The following is a 20139-nucleotide window of genomic DNA, read 5'->3' as shown; positions in this document are numbered from 1 at the left end:
AAGGTGTTATTATCTCACACACACTGTATAATACTTCACACATAAGAGGTTTCTCTGCTTAGCTCAGCTTTCAACAAAAGCATCTTAAATAAACTGCAAGCAAGTTGTTTGGTCTGTAATGTTTTCACAGAGAAGGGATACACCTCACACAGAGAGGGTTTCTTTACATGACTCATTTTATAACAAGTTAAACTGAGGAAGTTCGCCTTGGAAAAAAATAACAGAATGCCTTTTTTATCCACAGAAAGCTCCCTATGAGTAAAAAAAAACCCTGCAAGCCAGTGTTTAGGAACCGACGTTCTCCATCCCACTGCTCCTTACGTGGGGAAGGGATGTCAGATATGAAGCGAGCAGCTTCAGGAGGAAAAACAGGCACAGCCAGCCACAGGCACACTTTCATCGGATTAAGGATTTACAAATTAAGGATTAATTTCACAAACTGAGGATTATCACCTTCGACCTTTGTTTAATAGTTTTATTAGGACTAAGTCCTGATATTACAGGGCTTAATCTTATCAAAAGCACAGAGAACACACATACATACATTCAGTTTTACCCAGACTGACATTTATTATTGACCAGGATTTGTGACAGGAGAGAAATGAAAACCGATTTTGTCCCTGACGTGGAAACAGGCTGGTGATCCACGCCCCTCGAGCCGCGGCGCACACACAATCCATCCACCCACGCAGCACACCTCAGCCTCGGCTGGTTTCATCCACAGAGCTCTTGCTCCCGTAACTACCGTGCTGGTGTAATTAGCCTGCACAGCCCTATAAAGTTAGGGCTGGGGTTGACAGCTCTTGTTCAAAAACCTCGAACCACTGCTTTGCGGGATGGTGGAGAGCACAGTCCTGCCACGTTAAGAGCCATGGACAGAAACAGAGATGCTCTTTTCATGGAGAAATTCTTAGACCACAACTCTAAAAAGAATATGGAAATATCAGCAAGGCAGACTGAAAACCCAAGTACTCTGAGGCAGCGTTGAGTGAGAGCTCAGCCACGGTTTGGCCTTTCTTCTCATTAAGGTGACCAGAGTCACAGAGGATTCCTGGGACTGTGCAGTACCCGTTGCATCCTCCTACTCTTGTGCAACAGAGCAGAGTTCCTAAAAAGGATTTTCACAGAAAACCCTTCACAATCTGTTAAAAGCAATTCTTAAAGCCACGAAAACAAAAATGGACCGTTCCATCTTGATATCAGGCTTTTAAAATACATCAATTTCTAATCTGCAGAGCTCAGATTTGCATCCACAGCCATTCTTGAGTAGAGGAACGCCGCTGTGTCTCTGTGTAGCAGCTCACAGAAAGAGGCAAAGGACAGAAATGCCTTCTGGAGAGAACTCTAAGCCACGGTGAAACACCTGGTCTCCTAAAGACAGAAGGCAGGTCTTTCCGTTTGTCAGCAAGGACCACTCAGCGCCATAGAAAGGACAGAGATTCTCAAACCAACTAGTGTTTATTTGCGGGTGAATATTCAGAAGAGTCCAATTTGCTACCGAGTCACCACGGATAGCGTGTCTAATTAAATATTTTCTTTTCAACAGCAGATTTTCCGTCCTGACCCCACAGCCTCAGCCCAGTTCAGTTCCAGGCATGCTTCCCGAGCTGATCTGACACACAGATAGCAATGTCGATGCTCTCAGAGTCCTTCGTCATTGTAAACGGGGGAAGGGGGTTTGAGGATGCTGCGGGCGTTGCTCTCCACGAGCGGCCGCCAGCTCACCTCGCCCGTCAGCAGCAGGTCCTCCCCGCTCAGCGTGTCCAGGTGCTGCACCTGCAACGACAGGACATTAGCACAAGTTCCTCAGGTGCTACGCAAGCCAGAAAGAAAGCAGAACAGGGAGATCTCAGCTTTGCCATTTGTTGTGTGACTAAAAAGTTTATGATGGCTTAAGTGTCAAGGGAAGGTTAGGAGATAAGGATCTGCAGATCCACTGGAGTTAACTGCGTAAGGTTGTCTACTAACACCTTAGTTCACCTTTCCTCGGAAAGTCTGGCAACAGGACAAAGAGCCACAGAAAGCTAACATGAGTAATTTTATCTTCCTGGCAGGTAATTCAGATGACACACTGCTACACATTATCTACACGGAGTGCACTCATGAAAGTGGTTTCACATAGACCAAGGCTTTTCACTACAGAAAAAAAAGCCTGGCCAGCAGGCAACACTTGAGATTTAAAATATAAAAGTGTATGAGCTGAGGAGATGAACACAGAATCATAGAACTATTGGTCAACAGTGGCTGAACATGAACCAGCAGTGGCCCAGGGGGCTAAGTAGGCAACTAGCCTCCTGGCTTGGATCAGCCATGGGGTGGCCAGCAGGAGCAGGGAAGAGATCGTGCCCCTGGGCTCAGTGCTGGTGAGGCTGCATCTCGAATCCTGAGTTCAGTTTTGGGCCCCTCAGTCCAGGAAAGACCTTGAGGGGCTGGAGCACATCCAGAGAAGGGAACAGAGCTGGGAAGGGTCTGGAGAACAGGAGTTGTGGGAGCGGCTGAGGGCCCTGGGGCTGTTGAGTCTGGAGAAGAGGAGGCTGAGGGGAGACCTCATCGCTCTCTGCAGCTCCTGGAAAGGAGGTTGGAGTGAGGAGGTTGAGTGATGAGGTCTCCCAGGATTCAAGGTGTGGCCTCACCAGTGCTGAGTACAGGGGGACAACCACTGAATATAAAAATCAGTTGTATTTAGGAGAAGAACTGAGTTACAGACTATGCAAGGAATACGAATAAATATTTAATAGTCTAAACCAGAGACTGAAGAGAAGTCGCACTGTAAGCTGTTGGGTACCTGTTTGCGCACATACTCTACGACTAATTCCAGATGCCGAGGGTCCTCACAGTTCCTGTTAAAAAGGTTTCTCCAAAGAGCTGCTGCCAGAACATGATCATCAGATAAGATTCCCTACAGGAAATACAAGGGGTGATTAAGAACTGCACGTGAAGAGAATCTGAACACAAGACAATCACATTATTTGGTAACGGACACTACTGGTGTCTCAAAGCCCATGGCTGCTGTGGACTGCACATATGAAAAGGCATCATCATTCTTTCCCAGAATGGAAAAACAACCTTGGCCTTCACATTTATTCACAGAGCAGCCTGTAACAAACATTCTGGCAAGCTGATTTGCAAAAGAATTGGGTCAGGGTATTCCTAATGCAGGAGCCAATAATCGCATGTCCGTGTTTGAAAATCTTTACCATAAAAATTGTGGCCTTAACAGAGAAGACGGCAGCAACTCGCAGAACTGCACAGAGCCCTTGACATTTGGAAAAGAAAAAGCTGAAGGAGGTTTAATACAATGTGGCAACAATGTAGTCAGGACTTCACTATTTTGCTTTCTTTTTCTATTTTCATTCTAAATGAACTCCTCAAGAATCATCTAGATCTTTCCAGTGAAGTGTATTATTAACTTTGGCTTAGTCAAGAAGTGCTTTTTGTCTAAATCCTCTCCCACTTTTATTGTCTTTTTGGATTATGTGGTGTTACCATCACAGTCTCGTAACTCCTGTTTCGTGCTTGTACATTTGCCAATGGCAAGAGAGGTCTTTAAAATATTCAGTTAAAAGTCAAACAGTCTTCGATTTAACTAGAGATTTTGTTTCCAAAAAAATACCATGAACAAAAAGGGAAAAGAAGAAGAAAACAAAGTGACAGACAGAGGCAGGCATATCCTGGCTATCCTTAAATCCAGATCAAGGCTTTGCATGCCTAACACCATTCCACAACTCTATGAAGTTTACAAGACACTAATAATGCAAACCATCATGCAAAAAATAACATCACCATGTGAACAGCAAGAGCATCTGAAGAGCGACACTCACTAGAACAAAAGAATAACTACTAAAATAGCTGATGTAATTGTATTTTCTTCCTGAAAGTCCTGCAGACACTTGCGCACTATGGCGCTTTTGACTCTTTATTGCAAACTTTCCATAAATACCCTCTCACGTAAAGTCCTTGTAAATATTCTCTATGCTTTCAAAGTGCAGTGGGATTCAGAGGGAGGAAATGATTTATTGATGGCGAAGCGGTGATGGTGAAGCAGTACAAAGAACACCTCTCCTTCACGGCACAGAATCATAAAATGGCTTGGGTTGGAAAGGACCTTAAAGATCATCCAGCTCCAACCCCTCTGCCATGGGCAGGGACACCTCCCACAGTTTAAATCAATACACTTTGTGCTTTCTTTTTTCTTAAAAACATTTTAATTCAAGGCATAAGATGAACACAATAGCTAAGAAATCTGCTTCCATAACGTAACATTTCTCTAAAGCTATGTACAGAAAGTGTTTCACCCATCTGGAGCATTCTGTGCTCGTGAATTAGATGGTCCAACATCCTTCTTACCTCATCATATCCAAATAGAGCTGCATAGAAGTTTTCTACCATACTTTTCATATCTTCCTTTAGGACAACAGAATTTATCTGAAAAATAAACCAGAAAACCATCTGTATTGGCTTGAAAGGGGAAGTGATGAGAAAATATTATCAGTTCCACTCCGAGTAGGCAATGGCAGCGCCTTAGCCCACATTTGGCTAAGTAACGGTGTTAGCACAGTCCAGCATTTTAGAACAACGTGCAATCCAGCTTTGTTAATTCTCTACACAAACGAAAGGCAGTGTTACTCAGAATGTATGAATGGCAGAAAAATCCTCAGCCAACAGCGCTGACACACGGCTACACGAGCGGAGAGAAAGAGCAGCTGGGGAGAGCGCAGGCAAGGTTGTCCTTTCAGTGGCAGCACAGGCTCGGATAATGAGGCTCCTCTGTGCGTTAACGACTAACCAGGGTTTCCAGACTGATTCATTCACACTGCTCTTTCAGAAACTCAATAGGTTTTTCAGTGCTTTTCCTAAACTGGACACAGTCAGTGCTAACGACAGAGGCATCATCCTCATCGCTGCTCCTTCCTTACTGCTCAACGCAGGCTCTCTCATCCAGGAATCACCTGAATTCTGTTTCTACGATGCCTATGACGCCTATTCTGTTTCTACAACCGTTTTTGACTAAGGTTCTTTCAGAGTTTGTGGTTGCCCAGCTGCTTCCCCCAATGTTGTAACTGTGACTCAGTCCAAGTCGCTTCAATATTTGCCGGTTTGGCCCAAGCCACCTGCTGGTGTCCAGAACTGACCCCATGTGAGCTCAAGTCAGATCCAAAAGAGATTAACTGATCCAGAGTGATGGCTGAAACACGGTGTGTGCACCTCCCTATTACAAATGGTAGGTTCCTTTCACCAGCAGTTTTAACTTCTATTTAGAAACCTATTTAATACATAGTTTCTCTCCCGAGTGCTAAGCTACACTTCAACTTGCAAAGCTGCTTCATGTATTGACTCTCATAAGAGACCGAAGAGATCATAGAATCATAGAATGATTTGGGTTGGAAGGGACCTTAAAGCCCATTCAGTTCCACCCCTGCCATGGGCAGAGACACCTCCCACTAGATCAGGGGCTCCAAGCCCCATCCAACCTCGCCTGGAACAGCTCCAGCCACCCCTGCTCTGGGCAACCTGGGCCAGGGCCTCCTCACCCTCACAGCAAAACATTTCTTCCTAAGATCTCATCTCAATCTCCCCTCTTTCAGCTGAAAACTGTTCCCCTTCATCCTATCCCTGCTCCCCCTGATCCAGAGCCCCTCCCCAGCTTTTCTGGAGCCCCTTTCAGCACTGGAAGCTGCTCTACGGTCTGTCTGGAGCCTTCTCTCCTCCAGGCTGCACAGCCCCAACTCTCTCAGCCTGCCCTCGTACAGGAGGTTCTCCAGCCTTCAGATCATCCTCGTGGCCTCCTCTGGACTCGCTCCAACAGCTCCATGTCATTCCTGAACACTAAGCATTCCTTTTCTACAGATCTCGCACAAAGGACAAGGACTCCTATTTTCATCGCTGCACTGGCAGAACAATTACGTACAAGACTGCATTTGGAGACAGGTTTTACAAAAAAAAGGAAATGCAACCAGGAACGGAGGGCAGGGCACCAGTTCTGCTGCGGAAGAAGCATCACTGGTGATGCACTGTTTATCACAGGACTAAGGGAAAGATGTGTAAACTCACATATCTAACATTTAATACTTAGGACAGCGTGAACCCCATCTCCTAAATGCTTCCTTCGTACCCTCAAGAGTGCTCACCTTGGTAATTATGCCACAGCTTTTCTACCAAAATATGAATTTGGTTTTGCCATGCCAGCAAATCTCCACTGCTCGTGTTCTTCGCTTAAACTACTATCTTTTTTCATCTGTTTATCTTTATAGAAATGCACATAGAACAAACACAAGGAAAATGCCTTTCATGTCAGTTACTCATATTTTCCCATTAATATAAACTATTAAAATCCATGCAGATATTTTACAGGCTCTCAAGATTCGCAGACTGGTTATTACTGAATGTTTAAAAAAAGAACTAAACATAAGAAATCAGAGGGTTAAATGATGACTGCAACTTCTGTAATGACTTAATTAAATTTTTATTGAGTACATAAACTATGATGTCATTTCTACCCAACCATGCTCAAACTTTCTATGCATGTCAGAGATCGTGGTTTTTCTCAATAGAACATACTTCTAAATAAGCTGCACTTCTGCAGCTCTAATAAGGGGGAGCAGGTCTCATGTAACACACTCAATAAATTATCCTTCCATTTTAAACAAACAAATTCCATGAGTTATTATATATTTGCCACGCACTTTTTATGACATAATAAAAATGTTACCTCAAGGATTACTTAACACATACTACAAATGTTACAGCAGGCAACTGCAAGGGGCAAAGAAAACAAATAGTCCCATTACAGAGACAAGTCCTGGACTATATATCCCTCGGGAAGCAGCTTTCTATACTAAAAACAAAGAGCAGCAGCTTTAAGTTAGCAAGAAATGGATTGATGAAGGAGATAACCAAGTTAAACAAATATAGCAATAAATACATCTTAAAAGACAAACAGTTTAAAATATAAAATATGACTTTGGGGATGGAGCAGTATCTTAGGCAATAAAACTACATTTAAAGGTATATTGCACTTGCTGAAGAACACAACTGGCACCGGCTAAGCACAAACACCGTAGGACAAGATCCTTCTTTATAAAACAAGAAAAATCAGTAAAGGCAAATCAACATTTTTTGGAAATGCTTCCTCTTAAGCTTGTTCTTACCACTGGCAAGTTTCATGATCTGGTTGGTCATGATTCTGCTGACTCTTTCACAGTTTGTTATTAAGAAGAAAAACTGCTGGACAATTCCAAGTGAGTAATTGCTAATAACAAGAAAGAAATCAGTAACATCTGGAGCTTTTCTAGGGACTCAGCCCCTCTGCCTTCTTCAGAACAACTGCTGCACAGCTGTCACTAGAATAAATTTATACAACTTTGCCTAAACTGACACAGAGAACTATCTTCAGCTGGAACAAAAATACATTTTTGGTGCACCTCTAACATTTACTAGGCCTTTAAAAAAAGAAATGTACAGCCTCCTACAGGTCACAACTCTTCACTAGAAGACTCCACAATCCCATGTTCTGTCTGCAAGGTGACCGCAGCGTACGACTACTGCACTGTCATTGCTACATCGCAGCAAGAATTCCGATCTTCAGCCTCAAAGGGTTCCATACCCATCACCCAAGAGCCAGCTGGGCAGGCTTATGGCCATATCAGACTACTTACAACTCAAGTCTCAGTTAAGGTTTTGTATATGACTAAATTTTCTAGGCAAGTAAGAGCCCACTGCTTCAGTGTGTATGCTGAATACGTGTGAAAAATCATACAATCATTGATTCATTTAAGGATTGAAAAGAGCTTCAAGATCATCAAGCCCAACCATAAACCTCACACTGTCAACTCCACCACTAAACCAGGTCCCTAAGCACCACAGTCACGTGTCTTTTAAATCTCTCCAGGGAAAGGGACTCAATTGCTTACCTGGGCAGCTTGTTCCAAAATATATTGGGTATGGACACAGCTTTTAAAGTTGAAGCTAATATGGACTAATCCTATAGCAATGTTTTTCACTGGATTGAGAGCTTGCTTTTGTAATGAGTCTCCTCCTCATCCCCACTTACCCCACTTTGGTTTATACTGCAGAGAAGTCTCGGCACACACAAAATGGAAAGGTGTCCCAGTGCGCTCTGCCAGCTCAGAGACACTCAACCAACACATCAGCCCAGAACCAGCACGAGGTATGGATCATCCCCCCAGAGCAGGGACACTGGATTGTGGACTGTTTCACCCAACAAGTGCATTCCTGTCAGACCACGCATAAATGCTCGCATGGACATAGCCATGATGTCCATGGGCTACACCATGTGAAAGCACTTTAACAGGAGTTTCTTTCTGTTACGGCTTTTGCCAGCACGTGTTGCACCCTGAAGCTACTTTAACACATTAATCCACCCATAGACTATAACGCCAGAAGGGACACTTCTAACTGCACCTTGTACGAGCGCTAAGCATTGAATTTCATGCAGCAATTCCTCTCTTTAGGCCATAAGTTATGGTTGAACTAGATTTTTTTATGAAGAGATTTCAGCCAGAAGAAATGATTAGATCATAGAACCTGACCCTCTGCATCTCACAGACCATTACATTTCACCAAGTTCCCTCTGTACTAAGCTCAGTAAGTTGTGTTTGGCTAAAGTCTATCACCCTCACAGTGGAACATGTGTATCTCATTTCAGATTCGAATTTTCTGGCGTAAGTTCCCACCTCTTCATTCTCATTATACCATTCCTGCTAGAATAAAAAGCCTCTTCTGTACAACATGTTTGCTCCTGTACCTGTCCGCAGCAGATGTGTCAACAGAGTCATCTCCTCAAACTCAGACGAGGCTCTGTGATGTTTACGCTAAGTGCACTGATCGACTACCTCATCACCACGCTCCGGGAGTGGTCAAAGTTATGACAGCAAAGTAGAGTTTTTTGCTGATACAGGAAAAACTAATTTACCTCTTGTGCAAAACATGTTACGTGGGTTTGAGTCCATTTCTGCTGTCATGACTGAGTCTGATCTGCGGACTTCTTTCAGTCACAGTGCCATCAACATCGGATGACTCCTACTGACACTTTTGATTACTGGAACATTCAGTATCGGCAGAAGTTCCTGAAGGAGGTATTGGACAAAGCTTTCATGATAAAATATGTCATACCTCAAACATTTAGGCTTTCTTATGCACCGTCTTTCAAGTTGTGTTTGGAAAGAATGACTTAGAATATAGAGTTATAAATAGCAAATAACCACATACAGGCATATATTTTATATATAAAGAATCCTAGAATGGTTTGAGTTGGAAGAGACCTCAAAGCCCATCCAGTTCCACGCCCCGTCATGGGCAGGGACACCTCCCACTGGATCCGGTTGCTCCAAGCTCCATCCAACCTGGCCTGGAACCCCTCCAGGGATGGGGCAGCCACCACTGCTCTGGGCAACCTGGGCCAGGGCCTCCCCACCCTCACAGCAAAACATTTCTTCCTGAGATCTCATCTCAATCTCCCCTCTTTCATCTTAAAACTGTTCCCCCTCATCCTATATATATGTGTGTGTGTGTATATATATATATATGTTCTGGGGAGACCTTATAGCAGCCTTTCAGTATTGAAAGGGGCTCTAGGAAAGCTGGGGAGGGGCTCTTGATCAGGGAGTGCAGGGACAGGACTTCAGAGAACAGTCTTGACAGACTTCTTCACTGTTCAGTGACAAACTACTTAAATACAGTATTAGCCAAGACAGTATCTAAATGGCAGATTGTATCAGAACCAGTTCCTGCCAAAACCTTCAATCCATATAACAATGTGTTAATGGAAAAGGTGAAGTGTTCCAGGCCAGGTTGCATGGGGCTTGGAGCAACTGGATCCAGCGGGAGGTGTCCCTGCCCATGGCACGGGTGGAACTGGATGAGCTTTCAGGTCCCTTCCAACCCAAACCATTCTGTGATTCTATGATTCTAAAAGACTTTTGTATGCTCTGCTACCTTCATAACAACCGCATCAATAACACTCCTTAGAGTTTGTTTATTCCAAATAGACTTAGAAAAGCAAGTTATACAACATTATCTACATATCTCAGCAAAACCAGATGGTCACCCTGAGCTGCAAAGGATCAGGAAAACGAGGAATGTTTCTATCTTGGAGTCTAATAATTTGGAAACTCTGCCATGGTAACAGTTAAAGCAGCAGAGTCGATCACAGTACAATCCCAGCTGTACTAAATATGTGGGGGCTTATTCTGAACTCGTTTTCTCTGTTGTGTGCAGCTGGCAGAGCTCACTGACAGCCCCTCCAGAGAAAGATCAGAGGTCAAATCGCTGTGAGCTCTGTTTTGTCGTGCTGATTCTCCGTAACGGAGAGCAGTTGTTGAGGGTTTTCCTGTAATGTCTCTTCTAAAAACCTAATTGCTAAAAGCCTAAAACCGATCACGAACAACTTTCTGAAGAGAATCAAGAATTCAGTCAGATAAACTGAAAGGAAGTCAGATAACCTAGTTTATGAGAGGCACTTGGAGAAAGCAGTGGTAAAGGTAAATGAATCATTAAGGCAAACATTCACCACAAGCAGTTACAGAGATCTTGTAAAAGGTGATCCCTCTAACGACCCAAACCCCAGCAACTGTTAGAAAGGGTCCTACTCAAGAAATGCTGCACTGGCTCAGACCGAGGGCCCACCTAACACAGTGTCTTGCCAAATATGCTGAGAAAAAAGACTACAAGCTGATATATGCTTTCTCCAAGTATTCTCCCAACTCATTTCAGCTCATGACAATTCTCAGCCCTTGATATCTGTTGATATAGTAACCTTCAAAAGGTCTCCATGCCAAGCGTCTTGTCAATTAAAGTCTCTGCATCCACAACGCGCTCAGTGAGAAGCGTCTGCTCCCTGTGACGAGAACCACCACCTCCCTTTGTCTCTTCCAAAACCAACTCCTGCTGGTTTCATCTGGGGGTTCAGTTCTTTCCCTGGATGAGGCAGTGGATACACAGTGCTCCATCATCTTCTCAGGGCACTCAGGATTCTGTGTCATTCCTATTCCATGAGATATGATCTGCCCATAGAAAAAGACTTCTGATAACTTAAAAAAAGTCACGAGCAACAAAATCCTTGGGATCACAAAGCATTCAACTAAACAAAATGTATTTGACAACTTTTAGTAGTGTGGCAGAGCCAGGGATGGTGTCACCCACTTGCAAAAGTATTTCAGCAGAATCAGAAAAGTACAGATCAGTAGAAAAGACAATAATAAATTAAAATAACCTTCACAGATAATTATGGTCAGTAATATGCAATGCTGATAAAGGTACTTATAGTAGAGGTTTAAAAAAAATCATTAGATTTAAACCATTTGAACATGTTTAGCAGCAACAACTCTGGAAGTAGCTTTTAAAGAGATTTTGTGGAGAAATCTCAAAAAAAAATCAGTTCAATAATTCAATAGTGAAGAAAAAGAGAAATAAATTCTAGGAATTACTATGAAAGGAATACAGAAGAAAAGAGGAACCCTGTTCTGCTATAAATCCATAGTGTGTCCACATACAAAACACTGCACAGATTTATTACCTTTGCATCTCAGAAGAGATCGAAAAGAAACAGAAAACACACAGAAAAGATTAAGGTGATCAGACATACATGGAAACACTACTTATATTCACAAACACACAAGAATGATGATGGGGAGGTAAAATCATAGAAGCATAGAATCCTAGAACGGGTTGGGTTGGAAGGGACCTCAGAGCCCATCCAGTTCCAACACACCTGCCATGGGCAGAAACACCTCCCACTGGATCTGGTTGCTCCAAGCCCCATCCAACCTGGCCTGGAACACCTCCAGGGATGGGGCAGCCACCACTGCTCTGGGCAACCTGTGCCAGGGCCTCCTCATCCTCACAGCACAACATTTCTTGCTCAGATCATATCTCAACCTCCCCTCTTGCAGCTCAAAACCCTTCCTCCTCATCCTGTCCCTGCACTCCCTGATCAAGAGCCACTTCCCAGTTTTCCTGGAGCCCCTTTCAGGACTGCAGCCTTCCCTTCTCTCCTCCAGGCTGAACAACCCCAACTCTCTCAGCCTGTCCTCATACAGGAGGTGCTCCAGCCCTCAGATCATCTCCGTGGCCTCCTCTGGACTCGCTCCAACAGCTCCATGTCCTTTCTATGCTTAGGACTCCAGAACTGGACACAGAGTTCCAGGTGTGTCTCACCAGAGCAGCGCAGAGGGGCAGAATCCCCTCTGGCCCTGCTGCTCACACTGCTTGTGAGCTGCTATGTTCACTGTTTCTCATAAAAAAGGTGTAGAAAAGGAGCTGATGAAATGGCCAAATAATACTTTCAAAGTAAAATAGCTCTTCTGCTGGTATTTCTCGTCCTGCCCGGACTTGCAGCAAGACAGCCACAGCTCGTTAGACACCCTGGATCCCAGTCATCAGGGCCCTTTGCTGACTCCATAGGAATGTCACCTGAAATATGCTGGTGCAATTAAAAACAATTGCTACCCTTACCATAGCTTTTAGTAACCCCATGGGATGAGGCTACATTTTATGCAGAAATGAGAGCAAGAATGATCCTGCTCATACCAAACAGACCATGCTCCTCCAGGGGAAAAAAATAATTAAAATCATTCTTTCTCCAAGAATTTTGGACCATGACAAGTTTCTATTGCAGAGGAGCAGCAAGTCACTCATCTCCTCTCCTGAAGAAATCTTTCTGCAAAAATAGAAGTTTATTTCTTTTCAAAACAGAGTGATGGGTGCTAGAGTCCATGCAATTAGTAAGCATTTAACAGGTCGAGCCCTTGATGCTAACACCTAGTACTGCTACAGCCTTTCTCCGGTGATGGAGGTCAGGACAAATGCAAATGCTCCTTCTTCCTATCCCACTTTCACAAGCATTTTCGTGGTGCCTGGCAGACTGGTTTACTTGTGTTTCCTCCGCCAGCCTTCCCCCTGCTTCCCACGGCAGCCCTCTTCCTACGTGACCTGTTTGACATTCGCCCATCAGTTCCACGTTTGGGTAAGAGTCTAATTTGAAGTCGCGCTGCTTTCACCTTCTACCAATATTCTCCACCTTCTGGTTTCAATCATAAGCTGAGAAAAACGCGATTTCCCCAAGCACTCCTCCTCCCCAGGGCTTCAAACACACGCATGCCACAGAATAGTTAACAGTTAAATATTTTCTTGCCAATATTTTAAGAGTGCAGAAGGTTCCAAATTGCTGGTAAAATAAACAATGCCAGACTGTGAAAACTCCTGCCTGCCATGCACTCTGATGTTAACAAGAGTTTCTTTATTACTGTAACCTTTCAGAAGCGAACAAAAATTATTTCTCTACCCTAGTTCTGCCCTCAAGTAAAAGGCAAAGAAGGAAAGCGAACCATGAAAAAGCAGCATGGTAAGACACTGAGTTTTCCATCTTGCTTCTTTATTTAATTCAGGCTCGATGCTGCTGTGAATAAATAAGCTTCCAAAAGATCCTAAAAGTGTGGGCAAAGATTTTAAGGAACAAAACATTTCCTTATGCACTGTTTCCTGAATAACACAGATAAAACCTGCCTATGGGCCATCTTCCACCCTCCAAGTACATAATAAAACAGGAAACACAAAAGGGGAAATTCAGGATGCTCTCAAGAAGACATGTTATTTTCAAGCTCCTGGATATGTAGCTCTGTCCACTGGGACTTTAGCCATGGACTTCTATCAATCACAGCATCTCTGTCACTTCCTCGCTGTTAAAAAATCACAGAAGCATAGAATTCTAGAATGGTTTGGGTCAGCAAAGACCTTAGAGACCATCCAGTTCCACCCCTCTGTCAGGGGCAGGGACACCTCCCACTGGGTCTGGTTGCTCCAAGCCCCATCCAACCTGGCCTGGAACAGCTTCAGCCACCACTGTTCTGGGCAACCTGGGCCAGGGCCTCCCCACCCTCACAGCAAAACATTTCTCCCCAAGATCTCATTGAAATCTCCCCTCTTTCAGCTGAAAACTGTTCCCCTTCATCCTATCCCTGCTCCCCCTGATCCAGAGCCCCTCCCCAGCTTTTCTGGAGCCCCTTTCAGCACTGGAAGCTGCTCTAAGGTCTCCCTGGAGCCTTCTTTTCTCCAGGCTGAACAGCCCCAACTCTCTCAGCCTGTCCTCATACAGGAGGTTCTCCAGCCCTCGGATCATCTCCGTGGCCTCCTCTGGACTCACTCCAACAGCTCCATGTCCTTCCTGTGCTCAGGACTCCAGAACTGAAGACAGGACTCCAGGTGAGGTCTCACAAGACCAGAGTAGCAGCATCTACAAAGAGCAGGAACTGCCAGCACTTTTAGCACGAACGAGAAATGACTCTACAGTTCAGGTGACACCTCCTAATGCCACTGGTCATTCACAGCCCTGCCAGCCGGCTGTCACCCATCAAATATACTTGCAGTTACGGAATCGGTCCCTTAGCCATCTGAAAAACAATCCAGGTCAGTATTGCTCACTTCACATATACTGAGACTGTACCGACCCCATCTTCCATCCATGATATCCACACCAGGAGCTGAATCTCCCTTTTCACTTGGAGTCATTCTTGTGGCCACAAGGCATTCTGACCAATTTGAAAATCAACATGATGTATGTTTTGGCAGCAAGAGAGATCTCTATATACAGATACACTGCTATTTTGGTGAAATCTTTCAACCTTTTGCATTATTTCTTCCCCTTTGAGCATGGAAACAACACTACTGAAGTTCTAACACAAGTGTAATGATAATTCACTGGTTTGTAACAACAGAGATCCAGCAAGTGCTGTGTATGACCAGAAATAAAAAAGGAAGAGACAAAAACCGAGGACAGACGAGGGAATAGAAAGAATCTGTTGAGATTCCCAAACCAGGATGGAATACACAGTGGTTTTCCCAGGCATGTACAAAAGCAGAATTTGCCATTGCTTATTCTAACGTAGTGAAGGCAACCAAGGAAGCAAGTAAGCATGACAAGAGAGCACTGGAATTATTGAATGGATTGCATTTGCACTTCCTTATCATTATCGTTTACTTTACTATGGGAGTTGCTAGCAAAGCAGTCAAAGATAAGAGCTTCATAGAGCTGACAATTTTGTAAATGGAGAGAAGTCAGAAAAGGAAGTAACATAATGAGTTCTAAAGGGAAAATACAGACATTTTCCATCGCCCTTCCTTAGCCAGGCTACAAGGCACTGCAGTGACAGCACTGTAACCATGAGGACACTGTGTCTGCAGCAGAATTCAAGAGTGGCCTTTGAAGGAGTGCGACAGTGAAAGGGGCACAGAACTGCTTGCAGGAGAAGCTGATCCAGACTGCCAGCCCACTCCTGGGACATCCTGCAGGCTCTGGAAGTGAAAAACACCTGGAGCGGAGACAGTCTGGAGATGTAATGCCACAGAGAGCAACCTGAAAGAGAGACGATCCCTGCAGCAGCTTTCAGAAGACAGAGGAGTGATGTCTAGCTCAGAGAGAGAAAAAGAGGAGGCAGGAGGATACTAGAGGAGGAAAGCAGTGATTATGGCAGATATGGAACTTAGGGTGAGAAAACGTCATTTCCCTGATTCCACCAGCATCTCTATGCTGTCAAAATAAAAACTCTGCAGTTGCGTTGAAAAGTAATTTCACTGCTCAACATTAGAATTCTGGGGACTACACTACATTCTGGAGAGCTTGAGAAGTCAGAGTTTGAGGGCAGCACTTAATGCCTACCAGCACTGCACAGTAAAATCGGGTTTGGCACGAGTCCCACTGGTGCCCAATGTGGGGGACAAGAGGGGTGTTTCTAGAAAAGGTGCTACAAGGCAGCTCCAGAGTACTTCTTGCAGGAACCAGAGGGAGGCACAAAATAGACCACGGGCACCTTACAGTAAAAGGATCCAACACATCTAGGAAATCTAAACTGATTTTCCCCATGCCAGTCTCTATAGAAAACTGGGGCAAGCCGTTTGAAAAGAACCCAGGCATATATTATACCTCGACTTTCACACCAACCATGCCTGGATTTCAGCCAGCCAGCTGCGTTAGTTCTGTGGGCACTAGTTGTAGGACAACTGTATTAAAAACAACATGAAAGAGAGACCCTGATTTCAGAACACCACGACATGGGAAAGCTAAATTTGCATTACCATGCGTGCTGTTTGTTCTAGACCTCATCACAGTCCAGATAGTTTCAAGGTAGCATTCCATACACAGGCATTTTCCTGCAAAGTGAAGTGATTAAGATCCCCAGCATCAAATTTAGTCATTTTACTCTGGCAGCAGCCCCTGATGCTATTATTCATTTGTGAAACAACAAAATACTGGAAACTTGATGTGAACTTTTGAGCTCCTTGAGAAAGGATCCTTGTGTCCCTGCCCATCACAGCAGGGTTGGAACTAGATGACCTTTAAGGTCCCTTCCAACTCAAACTATTCTAGGATTCTACGATCAAGAATTGATGAACTATTTCTTTTGTGATGTTACTAAAACACTCAGTTCAGTTAAATCACACCATACAACGCCTGGTATCCTAGTGAACAAAAGAAGCATCATCTGCCCCCCAACAACTTTGTACCTCACTACTTTGGCAAGTTTGTCTTTTTTTTTAAAAAAAAGCAAACACTAGAAACTGGTAAGATTTGATATTTTATGTTTTCTAAATAGTTATCAAAAAAACTCATAACATTTTTCTCCTTAAAAATGTCCCAGCAAAGCCACACATTTCAAAATCCACACAGACCAGTTGGAACTAACCCTTTTCCTCTTTTCTTTCCTAGTTTTAAAACTTTTTTTTCAACTACACTAAACACTATTCACTATCTCATACCTGAACCGATTTCCTCAAACAAAATCACTACCTGCTCTGTAACGTTTTCCTTCAGCACACCACATCTTGGCTCCCTCTCCACCGCAGCACCCGAATGCCCACGCTTTCTTCCATGACAATGTAGCATCTTCTGTGCATCCCAAATTGACCCCACAACTTCCCACTGGATTTCAGACAGGCCTGAAAAGGATTCCCTGAGTGTTCATGTATCGTAGCATCCCACTGCGGTGAATCAGCTGCAGTAGTTGCATTCATCCATGGATCAGGTTCTACTTTAAACTGCTACCAGTGTTATGCCCTTTCCTCCCATCTTCTGAAGCTACCCTAGAATCTCACTTGTCTCACTCTAAGCCTTCAGTTAGAACTGTCAAACTTTTCGTTCTCCACAGTAAGAATAACTTCAACTTAATATCAAGTTTAGGAAGTTCTGCGGCTACTGTAAGGTAAAATGGCACTTTTAATCACCTGAAGTCTTCTAATTATGAAGAGCACCGAGACAGAAAATGATGTTCAAGTTCACAGAGCTGAATTCTGCTCTTGGTTACAACGACGTGAACCATGTTATTGATTCTGATGGTGTCACTTCAGATGTACAACAGTGTAACTGAGAGTAAATCATGGGTCGCTGTGCAGAAACAGCTCCAGCTACAAGCAAAACAAAGGCTGGATTGTGCTATGCACAGCAGAGCCAATAAACAGATTCAAGAGACACCAAGGTGCGTTCCTGGAAAAAAGGGGGCAGGGGTCTAAGTGGTCTGGTGGGAAAACAGGAAAGTGAGATTAAGATAAATTAAACCAGCTTTGGCACGCTGGGCTGAGCACCCCTCCTGTTCCTATCTCTTCTGCACCTTTTAGAACAGGCATGGTCATAAAATGAATTGTTATCTTGCACTGAAAAAACCTCACTCATTTCAGTAGTGAAAATGCCACCGCAACACACAAGACTAACGCTGTTACTGCAAGCCAACAATAATTGACAAATATTTGAATAAAGCTGGGTGGATCTTCCTAAGGCAAGATGTGATTTGCACCCAGAAGTGTTAGCATGGGGATCCTGGAGGGGGACAGCGGGAAAGGGTGCTGGAGTTTTTTTGATGCGTGGTTTTGTGGGGTTTTTTTTGGGAGGGAGAGTATCTTTTTTTTTATTTAACCTTGTATCTGCTGTCCCATTATCAGCTGAAATCCTGTTCCAGGGAACTCCGGCATCTTCAAGTCCTTCTGATCAACTCAGCAGTTTTACCTAAGTTTACTAAAATGCACTTGAACTTATAACAACTACTTTTATATACACACAGTTACTGAAACACAATACCCAGGTCAGTAAGGTCAACCTTTGAGTTGCTAAAGACCTCTCTTAGAAGACAAATAGCAGCGATTTCTAGAGCTGACTGAGTTCCCCTTACAAACTGATGAGAGAGCTGCCAGCCTGCGTCGCATAAATCTGCCTGCTGCAAGCCACAAGGTGGAGATCTCTGGCAAAGTAGGACCAAAAGGAAGTCTTTTACCCAGCCTAATGTTACTATTAACACTTTGAGCCATTGCACCAAGCCAAATTTTCTGTTTGTTTTTAAAGTTTGATAGAAATGTCACTAGTGGAAAAATTAAGTCAAGAGTACTGGTTAGCCACAGGACTGGACACACCTGGCTGCAAACCCACCAAAAGCAACTGACTTCATTAGTGCTAGGGACAGCGGAGTAAAATTTATATCTGAAATATGCCTGCACCAGTAGAAATTGCTGAGGCCACAGGCTCTCCCTGTGTTTTTACAGCTGTGTCAAGTTTGGGTTTCTGAGTCTCGCCGACATTCAGGAGTGCTGAAGGAGCTCAGGCTAACAGGTCCCAAAACTTTGGAGCTGAGACTTAGATTTCAGCAATTTTAACAACCAGGTTTTGAAATAATACAAAATCCATTTGGAGTTGGAGCTGATGTAAATTAGTAGTTAAAATGTCTTAAAATCTATCACTTTCGGCTCCAATGAATTTATATATTTAAGAGCAGATGGCATATTTTAATAAACCATCAATACCAATTCAGGAATAAAGTATCCATTTTCTGCACCAAGGGCTGGAATTGTTGCTAGATATGGAAACGAGTTGAAGAACTGCGGCGATGTCTGTCAGCAAGTTAAACTAACCGCATCCAACTGGCAATTTCATACAGGTGCTCTGTCACGTATACCAAGCCAGGAACACACCAGTCAGAGCTAAATACTGAGCTTCAATACTTTGCATGAGAGAAAAAGCAGGGAAGAGAATTTTTTCACCTCCTAGGAGCTATGCATATGATAACTTAGTGCCCTAAATGTATTCGATAAAGTTTCTTTTTACTTAACTTCTGACATAGGCTCAGATTCTGAAATCTGAAAGCACCAGCAGAGGAAAACTAATTTTTTTTTTTTTACCTATTATTCTTATCATGATATACTTATTTTGTTTTGAACGTGGAATATACACATATTGTAGGACTAAATTACTTGAAAATAAGTAGCTCTTACACGTATTCCTCAATCAGCTCACACAGCCTTTGTCATCTTCATTTGAAAAGAACCACTAGGGATACATACATCAAGATTAATAAGTGGAATCTAATGCTTAAGGTTTCTGTCCTTTACTTGTTTGTTACTTACAACTCCTTGCAGTTGCTAAAGCTGAGATGTGAGAGAATTCAATCAGGGTAGACCTATGTGAAGGAGAGGAAGGTAGGTGAAGAGGAGTGAACAGACATGGAAGAAAAAGGAAGAGCCCATACAGGGACACAGGGGGAGTTGTATGTTAAGCTGGGATAACTGGCACTGAGGAATTCCAGAATCCCAGAATGGTTTGGGTAGGAAGGGACATTTAAGTCCATCCAGTTCCACCCTCTGCCATGGGCAGGGACACCTCCCACTGGATCCAGTTGCTCCAAGCCCCATCCAACCTTGCCTGGAACACCTCCAGGGACGGGGCAGCCACCACTGCTCTGGGCAACCTTTTCCACTGCCTCACAACCCTCAAAGTAACAAATTTCTTCCTAACATCTAATCTAAGCCTACCCTTCTCAAAGGAAGGAAAAATAAAGCAATGACAAGGAGTAAGGGAACGGCTCAGCTCTTCAAACATCAGTACAAAAATTATTTTCATCTAACACACAATAAATACTACCAGAAGAGACTAAAAAGTTCATTCATCTTGACAAAATAATGAACGGAAGATTAGGAATAGTTAAATAATGAAAGAAAAAAAAAAACTAAAAAATTATGGAAGCCCAATGCCTTCACAAAAGCTGTAGAGAAGAGAATAGTCCTGAGCTTCAAGTTTACAGTCTAGGAGAGTTCACTGCCTTCTTACACACCCTTAGGGCCTGGTCCAGTTTGCCTTTACCTCAAGAGTTC

At 43.6% G+C, this 20139-nt stretch overlaps 1 protein-coding gene across 1 annotated transcript in view; it reads right to left on the bottom strand.

Annotated features, from left to right (window-relative positions):
• Positions 1 to 545: 545 nt before the first annotated feature.
• The window catches only part of UQCC1 (ubiquinol-cytochrome c reductase complex assembly factor 1), a 45121-nt gene continuing 25527 nt past the window's right edge, over positions 546 to 20139 (bottom strand). The window contains exons 8-10 of the mRNA XM_069871778.1: positions 4348 to 4425; positions 2786 to 2899; positions 546 to 1776 (exon numbers count right to left, since the gene is read on the bottom strand). Of these exons, the coding sequence (XP_069727879.1) occupies positions 1642 to 1776; positions 2786 to 2899; positions 4348 to 4425 (327 nt within the window). The 3' untranslated portion in view covers positions 546 to 1641. The remainder of the gene's footprint in view (positions 1777 to 2785; positions 2900 to 4347; positions 4426 to 20139) is intronic.

This window comes from Phaenicophaeus curvirostris, chromosome 18, assembly GCF_032191515.1.
Source record: "Phaenicophaeus curvirostris isolate KB17595 chromosome 18, BPBGC_Pcur_1.0, whole genome shotgun sequence".
Classification (NCBI taxonomy): Eukaryota; Metazoa; Chordata; class Aves; order Cuculiformes; family Cuculidae; genus Phaenicophaeus; species Phaenicophaeus curvirostris.
Note: the sequence above shows the minus strand (reverse complement) of the source record. Positions and strands in the feature narration are given on the sequence as shown.